We start from the raw sequence: 17,536 nt of genomic DNA, 5'->3' as shown, positions 1-17,536 counted from the left end.
TATCCTAAAACCAAGGACCAAGGATGGGCCTCCTTCCAGTGTTCAAAATGTACGGCTTGATTGAGGGTTAGGGATGCAGAGATTGAGGGCAGAGAGTGGTGTTCAGCACAAAGCAACAATGAGGTTTGGCTAAATTCAAATGTAAAAGCACTTTTGAAATGCAATTTTTAGAACCGCTGGAAGAAATTAGTATAAGCGACTAATAGAATCTCATCAAATGGAAATCAGAGTGGGACTTTGTACTTCTACATTCCAAAAAGATTAATACAAATTAGTCTATAATACTCAGAGTGTTTCATTCTGTAAGGATTAAGGGAAATGGGATGCATTTTTTTTTTCATTAATTTGCTGGGTAAATAAGCTTCCTAATGCAAGAATATAGGAGCTACTTTTTAAACTTTATTGTAACCAGGGATAAATAACTCACTGTGTGCAGAACCCTTGCATATTGTTCTGTTGAACAGTGTTTGCTTAGAATTAAACAGTGCTGAGAGGCAAGGAACTTTAGGGTCATGTTTGAAGGGGTCATGACCTCCTCTAGTTCCCATAGATCGATTCTTCTGAGGTCTTGAACAAAGGTTCAAGGAACTAGGTAAGCCTCCCACCCCAGTTCAACTCACCTAATGTGTACTGAATTCCCATCCATGGGGCAAAGAACATGCTGACTCAGAGAGAAAGGTCAGTGTCCAAGAATGACAGTCAGATCCCATTTGGGGTCCTGGAGGGAACATTAGGAGTTCCCTTGCTCCAAACTATATGTCAACCGGGTGTGGTGGTGCATGCCTATAATCCCAGTGGCTTGGGAGGCTGAGGCAAGAGGATCAAAAGTTCAAGGTGAGCCTCAGCAACTTAGTGAGGTCCTAAGCAACTCAGCGAGACTGTTTCTAAATTAAAACAAACAAACAAACAAACAAACATATTTTTTAAAAAGCCTGGGGATGTGGTTCAGTGGTTAAGTCCACCTGCACCTGGGTCCAATCCCCTATACAAAAAAAAAAAAGAAAAGAAAAAAAAAAAAAAAAAAACACCAAATAACAACAAACTACACCACACATGTCATCTGTTTAATTACTCCCTGAGTTGCCACCACTAGAGGCCCATACCTTTGGGAAAATGGGACTGCCTTCAGGAATTAATTTTTACCCTACGATTGCTACTAAGTATCACAAGGCACAGTTTCAAAGTTCTGCAGAGAGCCAAGTCTTCTGTGTGAAAGCAGGTGTTCTAACACGGTGAAAACAATGTAACTTCAGTGTTTGTCTTCAGACTCAACTTGGACAGAACGTGGTCATTCATTCATCCAATAATGGGATGGAAGGACAGAAGGATACTCTGTTCAGTGACCACATCTCAAACCAAACTGAGCTGCGGAGCTACCCCGCTTTCCCCACCCACCTTTGTGCTCCTTTTTCTGTACTTGTAGCCCTGTGTCTTCTAATTCTGCCATGGAGATCAGCTCTAATTTACCATTTCTGCTAAATTGTAAGTGAGTAACATAACAATAGAAGATTATTTCCATAGTTTTTGCAGTTAAATAGTGAATAATCTCTTTATTCAGAAGAATACATTTTAATAGAATTTCATGCACCAGTAAATCAGTACAGTGAGGAGTTATAGGGGTAAGGAACCTCTCTTTGGGAAACATCTCATCCTGGTAGAGTCTGCAACTCCCAGAATCCCCTTCACCCAGCTCAGGTGATTAGAGGTCAAGGAGCAATAGATGGGGTTGACTCTCAAGGTAATCAGCTGGATTTCCATGTCTGTGAGGGTAAAAGAGAGGAGAGGAGAGCTCTTGTAAGGGAGATTATTATATTGGGACTGGCAGTTCCACTGAGATTCCCTGAGAGGTTGAGGAGGGAGAGTTGGTGGAGGTGCCTGGTTCTCCTTCTTGGTTACACTCTTCAAGGACTATAGTCTGATCTCTTCCATCTGTCTCCGAGCCCCTGTGTAGGGAAAATGACATAAGCGAGGGAAGATCCAGAATGATGAACCTGAAAACAGGTCACATGGTGCATCTCACATCCTGCAGGAGTATTTGGACCATTATTTGTCCAGTAGCACTCAGCATCCAGAAGGAGGCTGTGATGAGCCCTTACCTGGTTCGAAGTCGAGGCCACTTTTTCCACTCTATGGCTAGCACCACCCCCAAGGCTACCACAACCACCACAATCAGGCTACTTCGGACAATGTTACCCACAGTACACTCTTGAGCAGCAGGCCCTGTATATACAAAAGAACAGAATCAAAGGCCATGGAGGTTAGCAAGTATATGCTCCCCTTGATCTCCTGCTGCCCCCTCACTCTAGCCTATTCCAGAGTCACTTGGGAACCATAGACTGGGTGGGCAGAAGGGGTGGTCAGTGGTGGTGCATATGCCACCAAGGAAGGTAGCCCTCCTTTCCTGGTGGGTAAGAGACCTTGAAAGAATCCTGCTCACTAACTTTGAACCTGAGGTTCCACCTCATCACCATCCTTAGGAGAAAGATGACACACTTGAGGTTTCCAACTCCCAAGTCCCTCCTCTCTCCCAATTTGAGTTGTCTCCAGAGGGGCTGTCCCTGGGATCCCAGGCATGTCAGGCCAGGACCCTTAGAGAGGGTTTCTGCACTCACCTGCTGCTCCCACCAGTTCCAGGGGATCACTAGGCTCAGACCAGATATTAGGGAAGGCCTGGAGGCGGTAGCTGCAGCTATAGTTCCCAATGCCTTTTCCTTCCATGTTGTTGATGATAAAGTCGCCATCCTCTGAGAACTGCTGAGGTGCTTCCTCTCCTTCTTGTTCCAGGACAAATTCAACACCTGGCAGAGGGCCTCGACACTGAAGGGTGATGTCCTTCCCTAGCTGGAACACAGTGTTGGGCCAGGCTGCCAGAGAGGGTTTAGGGGGTTTATCTGCAACCAACAAGAACATAGAATTCAAAAAAGTGGTCCCGAACCCAGCCTGACTCCGATTGCAAACCGCTAAAAGCTACAGTCTAAGTGCTTACTTAAGTCTTCAGGACCTTACCGGTCACCCAGATCTCCAGGGAGTCACTGTGGTTTGAAGCGGCGAGAGGAGCAGAGTCCAAATAATAAACACAACTATAGATCCCAGAATCTTCACCTCTCACCACTGGCATCCAGAAATCAGCCCTGTACCCGTTTGGTCTCTGTTGCTCTAAGGGATCTTGAGTCCCCTCCTTCAATAGGACAAATGTTGAGTCTGGCAGTTCCCCTTGACATTGAAGAGTCATATTTTCTCCAGGGGCCACCATGGGACCAGGCTGGACTAATAGGCTGGGTTTGGGGAGCAAACCTGGAAAAAAATTAACTCTTGGTCAGAAATAAGAGGACACTTTCCAATGCATCGCCCCTGGATTCTCTGATAAAAAGGAAAGACTATTGCTTACCTTTCCTTGAGCTCTTTGGAAACCATCTCCCATGAACCAATCTATTCCCTCCATTTTACACTCCCATGCATGTTCCAGAGCACCATCCCGTACCTGTGACTATGAGTTCCAGGGTGTTGCTAGGCTGAATCTTGATAGGGCTGGTCCAGTCAGGGTGATAGCAGCAGCTGTAACGTCCTAGGCTAGCACCAGATATATTGGTGATGGGAAATGCCCCATCGTTACTGGTGGATCCCCAGAGCTGCATTGAAGTGGGTCCAACTTCTTTGTGCAGAATGTACCCTACTCCATGGACAGGCCCTTGGCACCAGAGAGTAACATTCTGCCCCATGGAGACCACGGAACTGGGCTCAGCAAACAGCCATGGTTTGGGGAATGTGTCTAGAAAGAGAATAAAGGTGGATTGTAGTGAATATGGCAACTTGTCGCTCCCTGAATTAACCCTTTATCTTTTTCCTGGATATAGTTGTTCCCCTTGAGGCTTACTGTAACCTTTTGGGAGGGATTACCCTCTTTTACCGCTGCTCTAATAATCTCTATCCTAGTCCCATATCTTGTCTGTTCTTACCAGTCACCCAGATCATAAGGGGCGTACTGAGATATGAGCCCCTGTTCGACATGGTTGTCTCATAGTAAATACAGCTGTAGTTCCCAGAGTCCTCTGCACTGACAGAGTGGAGGAGAAAATCAGCTGAGTTCCCAGAGGCACTCTGGAACTGTAAGGGAGCCTGGGTTCTCTCCTGCAAAAGGGCAAACCTCATGCCCTGGAAAATCCCTTGGCAGCGCAGGGTCACATTCTTCCCGGGAAGTACCACAGGACCTGGCTGTGCCAGGAGAGTGGGTTTGGGGTAGAACTCTGAAATTAAAGAGATCACAACATGAGAGAAGCCCACCCACTGTGCTCTGAAAATAGCTTTTATAGTGTTATCATAAGAAACAATGTTACCTAATGAAGAAAACACAATTCTACCAACTCAAAGATAATTATTTATATATTTTTCCATTTATTTTTCCTAGACATGGCCATGTCCATGTAGCTGTATTTGGGAGTCCACTGTCTTCAGAGTTGGGTAGTCCGATATTTTTCACTTAATTTTATATTGTAAACACTTTCCTATGACGTTAAACAGCCTTTGAAAACTATCGTTTGTAATGGCTGCCTAACATGCAGCTGACATTTCAAGGTCTTCTGTTCTCTGAGGGCCATCCAGCCCACCAATCTCTGACAAGCCCAGCTAAAGAAAAAGTGGACATTGAACCTAATGCTCAAGGTCAAGCCACAAAAAGATTTCAGAAATAGGGCAACTTGAGCTTGGCTCTTGCATTGAACATCCCCATCTGCCTCACTTCTTTCCTCAGAAGTGAATTACTTGCCTCTCCCCTCTCCTTTGTCTCTTCCTGTAATAACATGAGCAGCTGTCCGACATGGGCTGTTCACCATGTGCCAGGCGCTGTCCTAAGCACTTAGTATCTTTTAGAAGGAACATTTCCTCTCTCCCACTGACAGCCGCCCTTCTATCTCACTGTCCCAGGGTAGGCACCACCTCCACCAGGATCTCCCCCTTTCTAACCTGTCACCACGAGCTCCACAGGGTCGCTAGGCTCAGACCAAATAGCAAAGTCATAATAGCGGCAGCTGTAGTTCCCTCCATCACCAATGCCCACTGAAATGATCAGAAAATTAGCTGCACTGGCCCCTGGATTTGCCCAAGACCGGTCACTGGCTGCTATTTCACTGCCATCTTTGTAAAGAATAAAGCTCATGTGCTGGTGAGGGGTGGAGCAGTTGAAAGTCACTCGGGCACCAGGGGTGACTACAGGGCTGGTCCATGTCTTGAAGAAGGGCTTGGGGTACATTTCTAGAAGAAAAACACACACACAAATAACACAAAACCAAATTGAGAAAAAAAGCAAATATAGGTTCCAGGAAGCTGCTCTGCTTTCTACAGTGTGTTCATTCAGAAATAGGTGCATTTAAAAATCTTATACAGGCCAGTGCAGTGGTGCACATTTGTAATCTCAGGAGGTTGAGGCAGGAGGATGACAAGTTTGAGGCCAGCCTCAGTAACTTAACAAGGCCTTAAGCAACTTAACAAGAACCTATCTCAATATATATATATTATATATATATATTATATATATATATATATATATATATATGGCTGGGGGTGTGGTTCAGTGGGAGAGTACCCTTGGGTTCAATCCCCAGTACCCCCACTCCCAAATCTTACACAGGGATCCATCACCCCTGTCCTTCATTGTCTCCAGACGAATCCTCACTGTCAACAGGACAGGCAATGGACACTAGTGAAAAGGGTGAATTTTCACTGGGGCTTTGCTGGTTCTCTGAGTCTCAGTCTGCTATTTGGACAAGAGGGGGAAATAGTACCTGCTCCACCTCCCTTGAAGATGTGCTCTACAGTTAAATGAGATAATTGATGGGAAAATAATTAGAAAAATTAAATCACCCTCCACAAACCCAAGCTATTAATAACGATTATGGCTATTAATATCATGCAGCCAGAGGCCCTGGCACTCCCAGCGCCACGCCTGCCTAGCTCTAAGATTGGACACAGGCTCCTGGGACCAGCAGCAAAGTTTGCCCTGGGGAGAGGCTTTGCCTCCCCCTCCTCCCTCACACACCCTTTTCAGCTCTACCTTTTATGACAAGCTCCAGGGGCTCACTGGGCTCAGACCACTTAAAGGGGCGCTTTTCAGTGTGTGTGCGGCAGCTATAATTGCCTTCGTCTTTATCCTCCATTCTTTGGATTGTAAAGAAGGCTTCTCTCCCAACGGCACCAAGTTGCTGGACAGGTTCCTGCTCTCCCTCCTTATACAGAGCAAAACTCATGCCTGCCAGCCATCCTTTGCATCGGATTTGCAGTTCCTGTCCCCGAATTGGGGGAGAAGCAGAAATGACAGGTTTGGGGAGGATGTCTGGAAATCAAAATGGAGTGGAAAAGGAGTCAGAAGTTTGGAGGTGTTCAGATGGGACACTCAGAGTCACTTGGGCTCTTCCTGTCAGGCTCCTCTCATTCTCTTCTCCACCCCTCCCCCATCCCAGGGCCCCTCCTCTCTTCCCTGCAGCCCAAAAGATCCAGGGTCACTGGGGATCACTCCAGGGGGATCTCTTGCCTTTTCTTACCTCTTCCCACCAGTTCAAGTGCCTCACTGGGCTCCGACACAGCCATCTCCTCCCATGAATGACAGTGGTAACTCCCGGTGTGGCTCTGGGTCAGGGCGCCAAGGGGGAAAGCAGCCCGAACCTGCTCTGAGGCAGGGCGAGTTGCAATCCACCCAGTCCCGTCCTTCAGCAACACAAACTCCTTAGTTGAGCCAGAAGGGCTTCTGCACCAGAGGGTTAAGTTCTTCCACGGGGCCAGAGGGAAGTTTGTCTCTGCCCACAGCTCAGGCTTAGGGGTTGGCATGATTATTTCTAGAAACAGTAGAGTTAATGAAGCCATCCTCTCTCCCTCCTTTCCTTGCCCTTGAACCCCCTGCCCAGATCACACTGCCCACCTCCCCTTTTGACTCCAAACCAAATCCTTTCCTTCCTTCCTTCCTTCCTTCCTTCCTTCCTTCCTTCCTTCCTTCCTTCCTTCCTTCCTTCCTTCCTTCCTCAGGTGCTGGGGAAAGGGGAATCTGATGTGTCAGCGGAGTCTCAGAAAAGTGCAGAAGCTTAGGGGAAATTTTGCAGGCAGAAAGGCAGAGTTGAAGGCTGAATTTTGCCAGCAGCTTTAGCAAGTGCCCCTTCCTGGCTGTCCTTCCCTCCCAACCAGTCACTCCCTGGCCACTGACACTGACACTCTGTAGTTATTTCGGATCTCCACAGAGGAATGTCCCAGTCTGGAGCAGGAAAAACTCACCAGTCTCTTCTGTCAATACCCCATTGCACAGTCCTGCAAAAGAAACTGCTGCCAGGGCTCTGCCCCCTCCTCCACAGGACTTCACCCCGGCCTTCTGCCCAGGCCCCTTCCCCACCCCCTTGTACTCACCACAGCAGAGAAGAGCCGTGACTATGAAGAGCATGGTGACCCCTTGAGCTGTTCCCAGCAACCAGGCTTCTCTAGCGAGACCAGAAAAGAGATGAGAGGAGTTGCTGGGATTAGGGGGAGGGCGGAGAGAAGGGGGCGGCAATTTATGTCATTGGCTTGCTCACTACCCAATGGGGATTGGGTATGGCCAGGATAATGGGATATAATCTTTTCTGACATCGATGACTTTTCTTTTGGAGGTCTAACCACCTACAAACCCCTTGCTCTTTCATGACCCAGGTGCCCCTCCCACCCCTTCCCCTCACCCCAGCCTATATCATATGTCAGTTCCCCATGCCCTCTGATCAGACTGTTACTGGAATTGAGATGTCAAATGGGAAAATGCTTTTGTACCTCTAGTTCTCAGAACCCCTGGAGCTCAGTGTGATCGGCAGCTCTGGGTGGTGGGTGTGGGGGTGGAGGGAGAGACCTTGAGTATTTCTCCGACATCAAGTTTAAGTTTGGAAGCAGTTGTTATTATGGCAGTATTGGTCCTCAGACCGACCTGCCTCACCTGCCTTTGTTATGGAAGGGTTGCCTAGGCAGCCGTGATGAATTATCAGAAGACTGTCAGTGCTGAGCTAAGCTTGTCAGAGAGTGGGATTCCCTTCCCCCCTCCCAGATTATGAAGAGTGCAGCAGCTCTTGGGTATAGGTCCTGTAGAATCACACGATATTAAGCCAGAATCCATTTGACAATTTCTATTTAGGAATCACTGATGCCCCCAGCCCCTTCCTGGTCAGGAAAACATGCTTTTGGAGCTGCTCTCCCTGAAATCAGATTTCTGATCTCATTCTTTGATGCAATGGTCCTGGGCTGGGGTCGGGGCACATGAAGCTACACTTTTTCTAACCCCTGGTTTGGAGGTTATCTTAATGTGCATGAGACTCAGGATAGAATCTGAGACGAAGAATTGGACCCTCACTGAAACTTTTGGAAAACTCGAAGCGTGGTGGTTTTTGCAGAAGCCTTTGGTGTCACCCCTCTTGGTGCCCAAACATTCTACCCCTCAGATCCCAGCGGAAAACACAGACACACATAATCATAGTCATCATCCATTGTGTATTGAATACTCCCAAACACACAAAGGTCTATGATCACAGTAGCAGAGGGTTACAGCCAGAAGCAGAGGGAAGAGGAAGAGAGCAAAGCATTCAGGAGATGAGGCCCCCACTGGTCTGGAGCTGTCATTTCTCTTCTCGTTCTCAAGCGCAGTAGCCAGAGACAAGCCACAGGGATCAAGGAGAGAGGTGAATAGCCCAGAGGACACCGAAGGATCAAAGGAAGTAGCAGGAGAATCTGTTTGGCTTGTCATTTTGTGGGTCAGATGAAACAGTCTGACTCCCTGGCTCCATCCATTGCCTCATCAGATGCCTATCCAGGTTAAGACTGTATTCCCAGGATGCTCTGCACAGGTGTTTGGAGGCCAGAGTGGCAGAGAGACAGTTTCTAAGGCAACTAGGATGGGCCACAAGGCTCTCTAGCCCTTGAAAGTTAGAGGTAAGGGTGAAGAGTTGGGATGGGAGTGGACAATAACCTGGGAGACAGGCAGCATGGCTTCTTATAAGAGAAAAAGTTCAGACCAAGTTAAAGGGAGAAACATCAATCATGCACGAGGGGCAGGGTAGTTTGGGGGTTTGGTCACTCTCAGAAGGGGTGGGGTCAGTGAATGTGGTTCTGATTGCTTCTCCAGCCTCTGAGAATTATGCATTTCTCCACCCTCTGGCTTGGGTGATGACCCCTCTGTGAGGTGAAAGAGAAACAGCTGGGGTGAGAAGGTCTTGTCTCCTAAACCCAGAAGGTGGGGGATACATAGGGTGTGCCCCTGTGCCTTGTTTCAACTAGGGTGCAACCCATTTATGAGACTGGGGGAGCTAGGACTCAACCGGGGCAGGAAACAGGGTCTGGGACCAGACAGTTACCTGATTCTGAGTCTCCGACACTTCCACCTTATCCACAGTACTACCAACAGCAAGGCGACAAGCTGCATGATTAGGGACAACCTGATAGCTTCATTCAGAACGTAATTCCAGGTGAGAAAGCCTGTGGCCAGAGAAGACCAGAAGCAGGGGCCTTGATGGGGACAGGGACATGAATACATTCATGGGGGATGGGGAGCTGATTACTGAGAGTGCTTCTGTGGGAAAGGCAAGGAAGAAGTGAGCTTCTTTTCCATGGGAACTTTTGAAAGTTCCTGCTCTCTGCCTTGGAATGATTGTCAGATCATCCCCCCGGGGAAGGGTGCCCAAATCCCATGGGCCCTGACTTCCAAGTCCCTGATTCCCCTTCCCATATCTTTCTGGGCACTGCTCTGGGATCCCAGAAGTATGAAGGGGCATTCCTGTGATGAGTTATCCTCTCACCTGCTGGCCCCATCAGCTTCAGAGGCTCACTGCGATGAGACCAGATGTTAGGGTGTGCCTCTACACGATAGCTGCAACTGTAGGTGCCTATGCCTTTCCCTTCAACATTAGTGATGATGAAGTCACCATCCGCTGAGAATTTTTGGAATGTTGCTCTTTCTTCCCATTCCAGAGAAAATTCAAGTACTGGATGAGACACTCGGCACTGAAGGGTGATGGCCTTGCCTAGCTTGAACACGGTGCTGGGCCAAGCTGACAAAGAAGGCTTGGGGGGCTTATCTGAAACCAATCCAGAGATGAGAGTTAGAAGTAACCTTGAACTCAGTACCCTCTCCCCCACCAGATGTTTATAAGCTTCCCATTTGATCGTCTCTTCCTTTCCACTTCCACTTGATCAGTGGCTTCAAAATTTGACCATGTACTAGAATTCCTATGCTATCTCCAGGGTACTCTAAAACTCATGGTTTCTATCTTCAGTCAGGAAGAAGTCATTCCTGTAAGCTTCTTCTGGACTGAAGGACAATACTTTTTCCTGGGGTTACAGTGAGGCTGGGTCATGCTGAGAGGTTAGGGCTTGAGGAACGATCCTGGGAGAGAAGGTCCCTAAAGGATTTGGAGAAAGTTCTACACCACCTTCATGACGTGTTTACCCTTGGCTCATACCTCCTAGAAAGTGCAAAAGGCCACTAGCTCCTTCTTAGAACACTGTAATAATGATAGAAACAAATGGGTTGGTGACAAAAACAATTGTTAGCACTTGCCTACAACCACAAGCTCCACAGAGTTGTGTGTTGCCATCTTAATGGAGGTCTTCCAGGGGAGAAGATAGTGGCAGCTATAGATGCCACTATCATGGTAGGTCACATTGTTTAAGAAGAATGATTTGGTATCATTGATGCTGGTGGCATCCAAGAACTGAAGAGGTTTGTCTTCTCCTTTCTTATAGAGTGCGAGCCCCACTCCATCCACTCGTCCTCGACAGCGCAGGCTCACATTCTGACCCATCTGGACCACAGGACTGGGCCGAGCAAGTAGCCAGGTCTTGGGGAAAGTGTCTAGGACAAAATGTAAATATAAAGAGCTACACAGTCTGACTTCCCCCTCCCACTCCAGTCTACCCTTGGCAAATCCTGGCCTAAGCCCAGTTACACAAATTCTGCTCCTTTCTCCACTGTTAGCCCTGGCTCCATGACTAGGTTCTCCAGGGGACCTAGAAGGAGTTTTATATCCTTAGCCCCTATCGTAAGTTCCGTAGCATACCCATCTCTTACCAGTCACCCAGATTTTCAGGATATCACTAAGGAGTGAACCCCTGTATGACCCATCATAATAAAAACAGAGGTAATGTCCAGTATCTTGGATCTTCAGGGACCGGAAGAAGAAGTGTGCCTCGTTTTTTATTGGCTTCTTATGGTAAAAGGACTTCTCCAAGTCTTCAAGCTTCATTAAAGCAAAGGTCATTCCATAGATTGGCCCTTGGCACCTGAGATTCAGGCTTTCCCCAGGTGCCATGATGGGCCCAGGATAGGCTGTCAGAGTTGGTTTGGGGTAGAGTCCTAAAAAGGGAAGAGACCCTGAAGTTAGAGGTAGGATGATTCTTCCCTAGTCTATTTTTATTTTCCTACTTTCTTTGAATAAGTGGTAGCTGAAGTTCACCCTTTTCTCCCTCTTTTCCTTGGATCTCTGCTTCCTCTAGGCCACAATCAAGGATAGGTTCACCCACGCCCCTTCCGTCTCACAAGACTATCAGCTCCACTGAGCTCTGATCTTGTGTAGGTGTGTGTCTTAGTGTGATATCTACAGCTGTAATTCCCTGTATCGTTAGGTTCCTGAAATGACAAATGTAGCTCTTCCAACCACCTGCAAAACCGAACCTCTGAAAATGACTCTGATTCCATCTTTATAGAGCATGAATATAGAATAACATTAAGGAGAGCTTTTGAACACATTAAGCTCACTTAAGATCCTACTTCCTACATGGGTTTGGAGAAGGTGGATAAGGAGGGTTTAGTTAATAAATCTGCAACCCAACAAAATCTCTGTTAATGGGGACTCACTCCCATTTCCAAGGATTCTTCCTCCAAAATGACTGAACTACAAAAGTAAGGTCAAATTTCACTCCCATACCACTCTTACCCCCACCCCAATCCCAGGTACACCCACTAAAAAGGATTAGCTTTGTCATGCACTCATGGAGCATTTAAGATGTGTCAGGTATCAGATAGGTCTAGGAGTACAAGGGTTAAGAAGGCACAGTCCCTACCAGCAAAAATACATGGACTAGTGGGAATACTAGTGCAGGATTCTGGTGAATAGGTAACTACAAAAGTGTGTGTTAGGGGAATCTGTGCTGGAAGGGCTTGTGTACAACAAACATCCATACACACAGTTCAAACAGACAGTCCTTTGTTCTTTGATCCTCAATAAAAAGCTATACTAATAATGGTAATATCTACCATTTATTGAGAACTTATATGCCAGGCACTGTACAAATATTATACTTTGGCAAATCCTCACAACAACCCTGTGAGGTAGGCATTATTCTTATACCAATTTTGCAGATTAGGAAACTGAGGCACAGATAGGCATTATACAATAGGTTGGATAGATATCATTATCTCATTTTAGAATGGAGGAAACCAAAGCACAGAGAACTGAAGTAACTTGCTCAAACTCACACAGGGAGGCAGTGTCAGAGGTGGAACTAGGAACCAGGATGATTACTTCTAAGTCCAGGGCACTTTGTGTAGCACCCACAGTTTTCCCCAGTCTATTTAGCTTGATGGAGGGGACGAAAGCAAAAGTGGCCAATTCCATATAGAAGCATCCAGGCCATTGGGGCTGGAGTACGTGTCTGGCATTCAGACACTTGAACCCCTCTTCTGTGTTTAGAGCTTGGTGCCACCTTACTGGCTCTGTTGATATGGGACCAAAATAATTTATCAAAACCATTTCTAAAATGTGATCTATTGCTTTTTATCATTTGTCTTGTTTTTAATCATCGACACTAGCAAGTTGTTCTGTTACCCACACTTAAAAATAACAATTGCAAATAAGAATTTAAATTTAAAAATCAGTTTATAATTTAAATTTAGATTTAAAAATCAGTTTGTAAGACTGCAGTGGCAGTGCCTGGCACATTAGGTGCTCAATAAATACGGAACAAATGAATGAATGTGTGATATTCAACAAGTAGAGAACAACAAAGCTATGATGAGCTACAGCTTCTGGACAGTTGGCTGGGCACACTCATTGGCCAAATAATTGGCTCCCATCCATCTGCCTTGCAGCATGTGTGGTTCTAATTTACATTACATCTCAGTAAAATGTCAGATGACTCTACCTCATGAACCTTGCAGTGTAGGAACTGGCTGAGGAAAGTAAAACCAGAAACCCTGGCTCACCCAGCCATGATCCCTGGGATAACAATTGTCAGATGCCAGCAGCCATGGCCACACCCACCTGCTACAACCAGCTTCAGGGGGTTGCTGGGCTCTGACCACAGAGTGGGGAGCATCTGGATGTGAGTACGGCAGATGTAAACCCCTTCATTCTCAGGTGTCATGTTGTCAATGGAGAATATGGCCATTGTCCCGGTTGGGACTTGGTAATCCACGGGCTCTGCGTATCCCTCTTTAAACAGCATGAACACCAAATCCTGCAGCCAGCCATGGCAGAGGATGTTAACATTGCATCCAGGAAGAGGGGGGGTCTCAGCCTGGATCCAGAAGATGGGCTTAGGCAGTTGGCCTGAAAGGAAAGAATGAACTGGAATTAGGTAGAACAAGGACAGTGCTGCCTGAAGAGCAGCAGAGGAGAGCTCTATTTTAAATAAGGCTTCCCTGCATGATCCTTATTTGCTACCTTTCCTTCCCCCACTTACGTTCCAGAGTCTATATCCTCACCATGCATTGCCTAATACAGAGTAGGTACTTATTTACTAGCTGTGGAATGCATGCTTGCATGCATTTGAGACAAGTGAATGAATGAATGAAATAAACCCTGCCCTGGGAAATCAGAATCTGAATCCCAGGAGCTGGAGATTATTCTTGAGTATGTGTCTCTGTCTTTTTACCTGGTGCTTCCAGCTCTAGAACTTTACTGGGCTTTGACCAGCCTGTCTCCTTCCAGTAGCAGCACCTGTAAAGACCTGTATTGGATTCAGTAAGGGCACCTAAGAAGAATGAAACTTGAAAGGTCTTGTAGGAAGGGCGGATCCAGGTCATCTGTGTCTTATCCTTCAGCAGCAGGAACTTGCTTGATATCTGAGAGGGGCTTCTGCACCAAAGTGTGATGTTCTCCCAAGGGGCCTGGGGGTAGTTGGACTCTATCCACAGCTCCGGTTGAGATTCCATCCCTGTCATTTCCAAAGATCACAAAGATGTGAGCAGTCAGCCCTCTCCATTCTATAAAGTACCCCACAGTGTAACCAAAAATTAGCTCCAACCCAGATCCCTCCTTTTGCCTTTCCACATAAGTGTCTGCTTATGTGGAACCCCAGGATATTTGTTCAAGGAAACCAAAATGAGTTGGGGAATACAGTGCTAGTCTGCTTTCCTTTGCATCTGAGATAAAGTTCTTCATTTTTTTCTCTGTGGGAAACCAAGTCACAAAGGGAGCGGCTCGGATTCCCAAGCAGCTCAATCTGTCTTTGGTATCTCAAGGCAGTTATGGTCAGGGTCATGCAGGCAGGATAATGTCTTTAGATCCTATAGGAAAGAAGGGACCTGAGGGGGTGGGATTCACTTACCTATTGATGTCTTACCGAGACTCAGCCCTGCAAAGAGAGATCATGGTGAAGTAGAGCCCCTCTGTCCCCACTCTTCCCTCCAACCTCAATATTCTCCTCTTCCTCCCAGAGGTACATGCTCATAGGGGTACCTATAACAGAATCGCTTGATCCGCACCCCTTCCTTGTACTCACGAATGCAAAAGAGCAAGATGGCAAATGTCCGTAGCATGGTGGCCCCCTCCCCTGGTCTGTCCAGGATTGCGGGGCCTCTGGTGCTGGTTGGCACTCTGAGTCTTGAACAATTTTGCTTCTCAGCACGTAGTAGGATCTAAAAGCAGAACTGTTTTTATACAGGGACTTGTCCTGCTTCTCAAAGTTTGGGATAAATCACAGAGTTCACTCAACAACACTTTATTCCACTCCCTCGCAGGCATGCAGGGTATTACAAAACCACCTGCTTCATCCTTTCCTTGCCATTTTTTTACTTCCCCATCTCCCCGCTGAAGGCCTCTGCTGGTATCTAAGATATCATTTTTGTTGAAATGTCTACCTGTCCCTGGGATCTCAGAGGCTCAGAAGGTGGCCTAATATAAGCCTGCACAAACCCCAGGGAATGGGGGAGATGGGAGATATAGTCACCTTTTCAGATTCTTTGTTCAGGCACACACACACACACACACACACACACACACACACACACACTCCAACAACTTAGTAAAAAAGGCATTACTACCATCCCCATTTTGTTGATAAGGAAAATGAGGATATGTCATTCACTCAAAGTCAAAAGATACTAAATATTCAAGCCAAAATTCAAATCCATGTTTAACTTCAAGGCCTATGCTCCCCTCTCAACCTCCCTCAACCCTCCAAACTCATCTTACGAAGACATTCCTTTCTCATTCTTATCTTTAACCCCCAAAAGCTCAATACTCCCACCTTGGGTAGGAGAATCAAGCTGCTTACACTCAATTAATATAAGGTGTAAACATTTCATTGGCCACCCATAACTTCTAAGCAGTTTTTGTCACTGTCCTAAGGAAAGTGGAAGTGTTGGAAATTTCTAGAAATACCACAAGGATATTTGAGTTCAGAGAGGCCTTCTGATTTTCCCAGATGTCGTCATGGACTATGGGCCCTGCATAAGGTGAACCCCTAAGCCTCTGTGTCTTTCCCCTTTCCCCAGAGTAAACTTTGCCAAGGGAAGGTGTGTCCCCACCCCCACAAACTCAGGCTAATTCTCCTCCACTAAATTTCTATTCAGAACTCAGTGGAGTGGAGTAGAGACGGCTCTCAAAACTGAGAAAGGGACTAATTTTGCTACTCCAACTGATTCTGGGACCTCAGCCTCTAACTTGCTCCAGTGCTGACATTGAGCAGGATGGAGGAACAGGAAGAGGGGAAGATTTGTTTTCAAAACATCTGAACTAGCGACCAGGTAGACAGTAAGAGAGATTCAAGAAGGCAGAGCTTCACTTTTAATTTCTCATTTTGAATTGAAGGATGCTTCATTTACCCTCTCTGAACTTTTCTTACCTGTTAAGTGGTGCAAAATCTACCCAGTATTGCTATTGTGTTAGATTAGAGAATATACATACAGTGCCAGGCACATAGTGGACATTTTATGTTCAAAGGTGGTTATTTTTTCCTTCTTTGCAAAGAGGGCATCCAAATAGTGTAGGACCCTGGAGATGCTCTTCCTACAGCCCCTTGTCCCCACTTCTCTGAGGGCCAGGCCAAGGCTTGGATGCCACCCTGTTGCTTTGTTCCCCTAAGGCACTGGGCCAGGATCTATTGGGGGAAGCTAGTTTCTACTGCCAAGGGAAAGGTTCGACCTAGGATTCTACCCAGGAAATGCCATCTGAGGCTCCAACCTTAACACATGGACCCCAAAATCGGAGTCTTTGCTTCCTGGGGGCTTGAGTGGATTCAGGAAAGCTGGGCTTCTCAGCATGACTGACCATTCCTCAATCACTAAGAAAACTATCATTTATATCGAGCCCAAATGATGAATCTTATGCTCAGGGACGTGGCAAAAGCCCTAAGCTTCAGGTTAATTGGCCACGCCCATTTTTGCCCTTTCACCCCCACCCCCACCCCCAACTTGGGCTGTTTGACCATTTTACCCTCCCTTTCTACTCCACCCCAAAGACTTTCCACACCCTTAGGCAGCGCCGCAGTGCTTTTGAGGGTGACATACCCGAAATTTCTAATGGCTCGCCCCCTGCATAGCTTTGAGGGCTCCAGCAATCAAAGGGGTTGGGCTCGGCGGGGTGCCGGGTGCATGCTCCGCTGAGGGTTGGGAGGGAAGACTGAGAAGGAAAAGGGAAGATATCTACAGTTCCCAGAGATTCTCAGCGAGGCAGGGCTGGGATCCGGGGAGGGAAGGAGAAAGGCAGGGATGAAGGGGGTAGGGGGGGGGGGACAAACTGAGGAGCAATTTGATTTACGGCAATTAATTACAATAGGGAGACTCTTTCGGGGTTTTGTTTAGGATCTGGTGGCCAGTAATTAATCTTCAGCCACTGGACTATGCGCTCATTTGCAGGTACTTACGGTAGTTGAAGGCCCGCTCCGATGTTGGAGATTCTCCAGTGAGCTCCTCCAGATGCAGCAAACTGCCCGGCATGAGAAGAGCTGTCTAAGGACAGCCTCTCAGGCTCCCAGCCCCGCCTCCCCTCTCCCCCGCCCGCTGCCGGCCCGCCCCAGCCTCCGCCCCTCCCTCGCTGGGCTCCAGGAGCCCACCTCCACCAACTCTGCCTAGCACCTGCAGTCCTCCGGCGACCGGAATTTCTACGCCCCTCCCAGCTCCCCGCCTCTCTGCCGACTCCCTGCAGAGGTTGCCCGAGCCAAACTCAGGCCTCTGCCCCCCTGCCTGTCGCTCAGTCTCATTGGGTCACCGTATCCTGGAGGGGAGAGGGCCAGCTCTTAAGTCAGTCAGAGCTATAGATCCTCCTCCAGCTCCCCATTGCCATTAAAGGGCTCTCAGATCTTCCTGGGCTTATTTAGCACCCCACGG

General features: G+C 47.3%; 1 protein-coding gene across 2 annotated transcripts; it reads right to left on the bottom strand.

Annotated features, from left to right (window-relative positions):
- Positions 1-1,532: 1,532 nt before the first annotated feature.
- Positions 1,533-17,124, bottom strand: IGSF1 (immunoglobulin superfamily member 1). Of its 2 annotated transcripts, none has more exons than XM_079122664.1 (20): positions 17,074-17,124; positions 14,710-14,845; positions 14,536-14,562; positions 13,861-14,142; positions 13,248-13,535; positions 11,057-11,341; positions 10,547-10,840; positions 9,786-10,064; positions 9,345-9,465; positions 7,384-7,454; positions 7,255-7,287; positions 6,534-6,824; positions 6,047-6,325; positions 4,960-5,247; positions 3,957-4,244; positions 3,482-3,769; positions 3,007-3,294; positions 2,613-2,891; positions 2,097-2,220; positions 1,533-1,943 (listed from the first exon to the last, which is right to left on the bottom strand). In XM_079122664.1, the coding sequence occupies exons 2-20, from the start codon at positions 14,744-14,746 to the stop codon at positions 1,808-1,810; spliced, it is 3,978 nt and encodes a 1,325-aa protein (XP_078978790.1). In that variant the 5' UTR covers positions 14,747-14,845; positions 17,074-17,124; the 3' UTR covers positions 1,533-1,807. The 2 variants fall into 2 exon arrangements, with proteins under 2 accessions (XP_078978790.1, XP_078978791.1); XM_079122665.1 differs by lacking the exon at positions 17,074-17,124 and adding an exon at positions 16,718-16,803.
- Between the last annotated feature and the right edge of the window lie 412 nt (positions 17,125-17,536).

The sequence above is a fragment of the Sciurus vulgaris genome (genome assembly GCF_902686455.1).
Source record: "Sciurus vulgaris genome assembly, chromosome: X".
NCBI lineage: Eukaryota > Metazoa > Chordata > Mammalia > Rodentia > Sciuridae > Sciurus > Sciurus vulgaris.
Note: the sequence above shows the minus strand (reverse complement) of the source record. Positions and strands in the feature narration are given on the sequence as shown.